This window comes from Antennarius striatus, chromosome 7 (assembly GCF_040054535.1).
Source record: "Antennarius striatus isolate MH-2024 chromosome 7, ASM4005453v1, whole genome shotgun sequence".
Lineage (NCBI taxonomy): Eukaryota > Metazoa > Chordata > Actinopteri > Lophiiformes > Antennariidae > Antennarius > Antennarius striatus.
This window is the reverse complement of record NC_090782.1, coordinates 10369850-10378451: the sequence shown is the minus strand read 5'-3', so window position 1 is coordinate 10378451 and position 8602 is coordinate 10369850. Positions and strand designations below refer to the sequence as shown.

The 8602-nt window shown below is 39.3% G+C and overlaps 1 protein-coding gene across 5 annotated transcripts in view; it reads left to right on the top strand.

The window, feature by feature from the left end:
* The first annotated feature begins 802 nt into the window (after positions 1-802).
* Positions 803-8602, top strand: part of LOC137598462 (guanine nucleotide-binding protein subunit alpha-11-like) — a 30780-nt gene continuing 22980 nt past the window's right edge. For 2 of the 5 annotated variants that reach the window (XM_068318632.1, XM_068318631.1), the window contains exon 1: positions 809-2071. In XM_068318632.1, coding sequence (XP_068174733.1) covers positions 1936-2071 — 136 coding nt within the window. In that variant the 5' untranslated portion in view covers positions 809-1935. Of the gene's footprint in view, positions 2072-8602 lie in introns of all 5 variants that reach the window. The other 3 variants (XM_068318629.1, XM_068318630.1, XM_068318628.1) reach the window with 3 other exon arrangements.

Here is an 8602-nt window from a genome sequence, read left to right as displayed (position 1 = left end):
TTTCTCCAACACTTACAGAGTGCTTTTAGAAGAATAGGTATGACCCTGATGATAAAATTTATATTTCTCTTTTGTAAAATTTAAAATGTTCTCTTTGTGCTAGTTACATATGGAGGTTTAAAATTTGCACATTGCTGTTTTTATTTACATTTTTAAGGGTATCCTACCTTTCTTAGAAACAGTTTTATACTGTACTCATAAAACATCTCTGTGTGTGACATATATTTAGGGTATACAGTACATTATGTTAGTATTGATGCAACAATGCAATTTGTTTTTACAGTTCAGCTGGTCAAGGAGGTTGTTTTAAACGACTGGAATAAGGTGCTGAGTTTTCCAACCTTTATGAGTTCTTTCATTTACCTATTTTGTTTTAAAAAATTGTTTTTTAAAAACAAAAACAAAAAAACATGAAAACGGACATGTCTCCGTGAAGTGTGGAAAACAAATGTGCATTAACACGACATGGAAAGAACACAAGTGCAAATACTGTACTTAATGACCAGTTTCTTTCTCATTGCTGTCGGTGACATGTGTCTGAATATGGTTAGAGATGAACTTGTGAAGCATTACGGACCAGTAGAAAATGACAGCTGTCCGTCAGGAAGCGCGCACACACACACTGAGGATGTGGTGGTCTTTAACAGGAGATGGGCGTTGCCGGCCCAGCTGTGAATGTCAGCCGCTTTCCTCGCAGCAGCGGGCGCGCCTCCGACGGGAACACTTCTCCTCAAGCAAACTTGGAAAGTTAGCGCTCCAATGAAGTCAGGATGGAAACGCCCATGAGGTGGTTTTTAATTCGCTCTCCCTTCGTCAATCATTCTTTTTAAGGGCGACGTCAACAGCACCGCCACACCGGAGCTGAGGAGTGGGCGAGAACGAGCCCTCACCGCCACTACCAGGAAAAAATACCAGGAGCGGTAATATGCACGGACTACAAGGGTCCAATTTGATTGACTTTTAGTCGTTTTTATACTTTGACATTTTGGTCCTGGTGAGGTGTGTTGGGGAATATTGTTTAAATGTATGACGGTCCTTTGTCAGTTTGAGTTTTCTGGTTTTTGGCCAGTTGGCTGCATTTCCAGGGATGGCTAGCTAACCTAGCCTAGCTAGCTAACGAGTAGCCATCCCGTTTAGCTGCACTGGACACAGGCAGGTCTGCAAGAGAGTAAGTGCTTTGACCGCAATTATAAAGCGAGGGTCATATTGAACGGGTTTGTTAGTCAAGTTGTTGATACGATGGTACAGCCAGTCTATTCGTGGAGTGTCGTTGGATGAACGGGCGTTCATTACCAAGGCGCGGGCGGACAGGCTTGGTTTCGGGGAGGCTAGGCTTGAGCTCTGCAACCAGAACAGCGATTGTTCAAATGTGGCATTGGCAGACTGACACTAGTGTCCCAATATCCCTGGGACCCAGGTTAGTAGTTTGACATAAAAAGCGGATATTTAAATTGTGCATATAGGCTAACCAGCTACCAGTCAAATGATAGAAATTGTGTGTACACTGATAATCCACCAGCTTGTGACGTTAGCTTGATTAAAACGTTAGCATCCTTTAGCTAGTCATCGATTTAACGTTACCCGAACTAATTTCAGCTCGGAAAATGCATCTAGTGAAGTGGTTAATCGCACCGTTAGCAGTCATTTAAAATCTTTGCGGGCATGTTGCATTGAAATTTTCCTGTAGAACAGTCTTGGGTCCTTGTAGCCTTAAGGTTTATACGAAGACTTTGACGAAACTGTCAAATATTTGACACTTGCTAGCAGTTTTTCACCAGCTAGCAGGGTCAGATTCTGCAGCCAGCTCACTTGCAGGCGTCTGTATAAAATTAGTTGAAAATCGACTTGCTTAGAAAGGGTTTCCATTTAATTCCTTGCTAGTGAGAGGTATTGTTCAGCCCCCCCTGTCAGATAGACTTTTCAGCTCATGCGGTGATGACTTTAGACCCCATGATGGCTTGCTGCCTGAGCGAGGAGGCGAAGGAATCCAAACGAATCAACTCGGAGATCGAGAAACAACTTCGGCGTGACAAGAGAGATTCAAGAAGGGAGCTGAAGCTTCTGCTGCTTGGTAAGCCTGAATGCATCATTTTGACGGTTTCAAACATCCTACACAGGTCCTACATTGACATGGATCAACACCTGCGTGTCGCCCAAGTTGATTACTGTATAGCAAATGTTTGCCTTGCAAATCTGTTGTAGAGCTTCACAGTAACCACTACATTTGCTGTATTGTATGGAAACGAGGTGGGTTTTATGTGTCTAAGGGCAGCTGGCAGAGCTAGGAGCAACCATAGACTTGAGATTTTAAATTAATCTGGAAAGCTTTGTCACATCCTCAGCTGATGGTTAGATCACACATTGTCAATTTTGGCTGCCCTCTTGGTCCTTGAAAAACCTCCAAGGCTTTTATGAAAGCCTTTTGACCGATTCATGGACCGATGACAAGATGGTAGCAATTGTCTTCTCTACATAACTTTCCCAGCATATAACTATTGGTCCTGGATCTATTTTGGCGTTGGTGTATCTTTTGCCTTAAGTTGTATTAGATAAATTCCTACTGGCACAACAGTTTGACTTGATACACTCACTGTCTCTGGCTATTGATCAATGTTTTAAGGTCAGAAACCCAGTTGTCTCCAGATTAAGTCATGTGATGAACGGTCAAAATCCTGGACTTTCTGAATTTTATAAATTATCCAGCGTGGTATGAGTTTGTTTTTTCGAACCGTCAGCTGCTCTGCTCATTAGCACTCTTCGGTAGTCATTCAACATTATCATATTTTTATTTGCCTGTAAAACATGGTTTAGATAAGGGGGGGGGGGCGTTGCTTAATTAAGCCTGCTTCATGTCAAACACCATTCTCTTGGTTTCTTGTTTTTCAAAAACATTAACATAAGTGGAAACTGACTAGCCTATTCTCCAGAGAAGAGGCCATGCCAGACTAATTTTCACTTGTTGATAGAGGTAACTGCTGTTTTTTGTTACAATTGCAGACTAACATCATTACAGCTATCAGAAGTTTGGTACAGTATAAGGAAATTTCAGAAATGGCCTGATTCCTCACATGATTGACTTCAGCCAGGTTTTTAAAATGTGTTAAATTATACCTTCAAGGTGATTGAAATGATATCTAATGAGAAATTGGTTTCTTGTCTTGATTCAAAAATGATCTGTTAATGTTGGTGCTCAGTAAAACTAGCTGGGAAGCTGCACTTTTTTTTGTCTGGAGTGGATATCTGTGGATAAGCCTGGTGTTTACTGCCATATAAAGTCAGCCGCATAAAGTGGAATGGATAGGAAAGGGGCACATCTATCCATCGAGTGAGATGTATACATCATCTTGCTTTACTTTTTAGGTTGAAATGAAAAAAAAAACGGGCACTTAGTCAAACAAAAGGGTCTAGTAGTGTCCTAACTTATGGTCATGTAGAATCTACATTTGTTCGCTGCTGTGGCCTTGATCTGATTGCTGCTCAGTGCTGTGATTTTTATGTAAGCGGGAGAACATTGATCATATGGATTTGAAGTTGGCACTGGCTTGAGTAACCCCAAGGATGAGCAAAAGTTGGTTCATTCATGCATTTTGATTTGGGGTACAGCTGAAATCTAGAAGTTGTCCAGAACTTTTTTCACTTCCATTACCATTTTGTGACTGGGCTCTTGTAAGATGCGTTTGGTTATAATGTAGATGGCATCATTTGGTCACATCAATTTGGGATTAATTTAAGGTTCTGTTTGTCAATGGCAGAGGTGTGCACTTGTCTGGGAACTTGCTTATTCTGACTGACTGATGCCCAAATCAAATCGCTGCCCCATATATACAATAACCTTGTTTGTGAATCCATGTTTTGAAATGCGGTGTCTGGTTTAGCTAGTCAGCACATTGATTAGAACTATTGAAGTTATTGGGAGACATAATTGTCCTGCTTTCCCCCTCACAAATAAGACATTTGGACAGTGACTCATTCAAAGATTTTGATTGGGAAAATGCTTTTTCTTACAAGCAGTCTCTAAAAAAATGTGACTTCATAATTTCACTTTTGTAAATTGTATACAAAGATTTGAATGACCAAAAATCCTATTTCACTTGTACTGAAATTTGAGCTATGACATGATCTAGTGGGAATAGTTGGTTAAGGCTTGTTTTCACATAAAAATATACATCAGAGCTTTTTGTGTTGAATTGTACAAGGACTGCAGTAGTTTTTTTTTAGTTTTTTTTTTCATTTAGTGATCAGTTATTCTATTTATCCTGACAATTAATCTCATAAGAAATATTGCATGTAAATAGCTGTAGGATTGTCAATTTGAATCGTGCTCCCCCCAGGTATGTTGTTGTCCTTGGACAAGACGCCTCCTTCATTCACACACCATTGAGTCTCTCACTGAACCCACTGGTGTGTGAATGGTCCGGTTGGTAGTCAGAGAGGCTGTTGGTGGGGATTGGCTGCAATGTTTCCGTCATCCAGTATGAATGTAGTGAATGAAGGACGAAAACATGGTAAGGTGCTTTGAGTCTGTAGAATCAAGCGATATATAAATAGAGTATTAATAATGGTACTTTAGGAAAAAATTGTTTTCAAATTTTTTTTGAGGTATAACTTCTTTAATAAAAACTATTGTGCATTAAGTGCTGCAGTGTCCTTAGTTTTATAGGAGATGTTCTTTAATGGAAAAAAAGATGCATTTGATTCACCAATTGAATCTTTTTTGGTTCTAATATAACATAATCCAAAATTGCAAGTGTTTTAAAGTGTTCGTGATGAATGCATTTCCTAGGTAAGTGAGACTGATTTAAATTTATTCCCCTTAGTAAGTTTAAAATTATCTTGTGTATGTGTGGAGATGTAGCCTTTATGGTAGAGCTTAGAACTGGAATCAGATTCCAAATGCAAAGAAACAAATTTGGGTTCAGATTGCCTGTCTTATTTCAGACAACTACTTCATATCTATTTGTGATATACAGTACATAAACATGGGTTGACCTGACTGAAAATTGCCGTATATTAAATGATGGTTCAATAAAGTTAATCAATAAATTTGTTTCTTTGAATCAGTTTTTCAAAAAACATAGAAAGACTAATTGGCTTCTTAAATGTCTCCTCACATGTTTGTTCGATTGTGAGTTTCTTGAACAAAAATAGTCAAGACTCTCTTTTATCCATAGTTTGTACATGTACAGTGACATCTTGTCACTATAAAAATTAATGTGAACTTAATAGTAAAAACTTGTTAGTAAACAGTCATTGACTCACTCGGCAGTTCAACGGAGTTCAAGAGTCGTCTTTCAGGAAATGTACTGTTTTTCAGCAAATTTCTGAATGTATCTGCTTTTTGGTAAACGGGGGTTGAACAGTATTGCAAGATGTTTATCTACTCTAGACGACATCTTAATGGGTGAGATGGAAAAGTAGTGAAGGTTTGTGTCACCTAACTAAAATAGTTTGTAAATGAGTATTGAACATGCATTCTCCAGACTATTTCTTACTGCCTTGGTTATAGTAAGAAATTTATTCATGTCATGAGAAATTACATTAGTCCCCTTCTTCAAAATGTGGTCACTGTGAAGGATTCAACCAGTAAGAGACAGAGGACCACAGTTTGAAAAGATCTAGTCACCCCTCTTTAATACAGTCAAACTGGTCTAGTGACCACCTCTAGGGCAACCCTATGCCCGAAGTGACTTCACAAACCCATTTTACTTTCCATTATTGTACATGTTAAAACCCATGTATAAGACACCCACCCTTCTAAATTGACTGGCCGTTGTGTTGGGGGACCTGCAGTCAGCCAATCACTGGCACTAACCATCAGGTGCGGTGGTTTTAAGGTAAATAGTGTAAAGTTAGGATTATAAATTGGGACTTCCCCAGTCAACTTTCTTACTGCTCTTGAGATGGAGCGAATACTTGGACAATCCCAAAACACAAGTAACAGGAAGACTTATCGTTGACTAGTAAACCAGGAAGTCAACTGACTCTGCTGGGACTTTTTTGTGACATAACCTCCTGACTTTTGTTGTGCACCTGACCATCATTACAAGAAAATCCCCAGAAGCTCGGCGAACTGTTGTGAAATTGGCAGCAATTGGCAGGCAAGTTGTCAATAAATTGCATAAGTGACATGAATGTCAGAGAGGCCCTGATATTGACACCATGGTCAAGGATGGGATGAAAAATCTCAAATCACTGCTGGATATTTTCCAGAAGAAGTCTACAACACAGACAAGTCTGAACACATTTTCCTAATTGGTGAAGACAAACATTTTTGAAAGTTGAACACTGTAGCAGGAAAGTGTTGCCACAAACATGGATGAAAGAGATGCCCGATGATCTTCAGTAAGTCTGCTCTTTCATTAACATTGAACAGTCTCATTATTTCTGGTTTAAGACCAAGAAAGCGTCCAACAATGCTGGTCACAGACCATCGTTGGTTTGCAAGAACTCAGTTTTGCTGTCCAAACTTTTAAATTTTGAATAACATTAAATCTTTAAATCAAACCAGTTTTTAGCCATGATCATTTATGCTGAAGTGGCTGTTTGATTAAAGAGCAGTGCTCTAACCTGTAAACTAGTTCTGTTATGAAACTGTGCCTTCTCTAGAAGACCACCTGTCAAATGTGGCCACTTTTCTTCAGTCACTTTAGTGGTCCTCTTGGGCAGGTACCTTTACTGTACCTTTATACATTAAAAGTGCTCAAGTTCAACCTTATTTGGCTTACTCTTGCCAAATTTTATACGGCCCTACCCTGGGCTTGCGCTAGCCGATCGCCACTATGCCATAGGCAAGTAAATTCCAGAATGGCTACATGGTAGCCTGTGCAGCCACAGTGGCGTTCTTATTTTTAGGGGAAAAAAAGCTAAAACTTAGAACTTTTTTGGACTTGTGAAAATCCCCAAGCGATGACTTGGAACCTTTTCTCTCGCTAGGTGGGGCGCATGCCTACGGAAATAGCCGAAGTGACCCACACACTCCCGATCACCCCCAGCGACGAGCGTTGCTCGTTTGTCCTACGTTTGAGGTTCATGGACATTGAGTCTAATGCCAATTAGTAAATGTCCACTCTGAGCATTACCACATATGTAGTCCTGCAGTTAAAATCTGAAAATGCAGTATTGCCTTATGTTTCCTGTGCCTGTGTAATGTTTATATAAGTTACCTGTAGATGTTATTCAAGCCTAGAAATAACCAGTAAGAGCGCACAAACAAAATTCCCCATAGGGATTGTTTTGAAAGGAATTCAAACATGTCAATTTGTCAGTGCCCTATACATGGCTACCATTACATTCTTCAGTCATTTTAAAGCCATTTGTGCAAAAAATAATGGATAGGCAAAATGTGGCGCCTGCTCATTGTGAATCTTTGAATACATTGACCATGCAAAACTAGATGCCTGATTGCATTTTTTGTTCCACATGCACAACTCGGCTTATCTTTACCTTGAAGAGGAGAATACTCAGTATGTCAGTTGTCTCAAACTTATCTGAGTAGGTTCACATTTATCCAGGTCATGGGTAAATGTGAACCTACACAATGTGTACTTGGACACAATGTGTAGTTGGACAAAGTTTAATCAATCCACTGGATTCTAAGAAACGACTTTGGATTGTCTCAAATTTGTAAAACTCTACTTTCTCTGGGTAGGATGTAATGTTTAGCTGTTGAAGGGAATTGCGTCTTTGCAAATGTAAAAAAATTTCGTCCTATTTAATGTCAGTGAGCCAGAATGTACTTTAATTGATCTATGTGGTGTTGTAGCTTTGAAATAAAAGGACTTAAGTTCACCTTGTGGATATTAGGCTTGAGTAAATGTAATGTGGATTAACCATTCCTTCTATCATGGGAAGGGTGTTTGTAGCCTTTGTAACTGATGGATGAAAAATTAAGCTTCACAGTGTGGTACAAAGTTAAAGTCTAGGCGATCATAGTTTTGCACTATTTGTCTGTTGGCTCTGTTGGTTGAACAAACTAACGTTGACACACCCAGAATTGTGGCAGTTCTCTGGCAGTTGGGACTTCAAGATTCCCCAGTGCTTATGTCGCCACCAGTCTGGTTTTTAATTGCTGTTCAATATAGCCTCAATAAATCCTTCCAGATATTGTCTAATGGCTTCATTAATTTTAACTAGTTGGGATATTATGACAAAGAAAATGCCAGCACATGATTTGCCAAAAATTCAGGTGTATCAACAACTGTGGTGGTTCAGTTTTATTTTTTTTATGGGACTTGCATTAATAGTATGTTATCTTGCTTTATCAGTTCTCTTGGTGTGTCTGCAGTCATCTGTGTGCATGTAGGCATATGAAAATGGAACAAGTCTGGTACCTAAAAAGACAAAATGCTCTTAGTATTTTTGCACATCAGTATTTGGCAACTTTCCAACTAAATCTTGAACTTTGAAAATGGAAAAAGTTCAAGACTGATCACATAAATGAGGATTGAGAGTTTGGATTGGTTCAGTCTCACGAAAGGAACAGCGACTTGAGAGATTTTTCCTTTAAATGAATTCACAACATGCTCCCTTCTCTGTATCCATGGCAGCTGTACTCTGTAGCATCTGCTAATATTGAAATTCAAACATGCCAACTGTCCATACA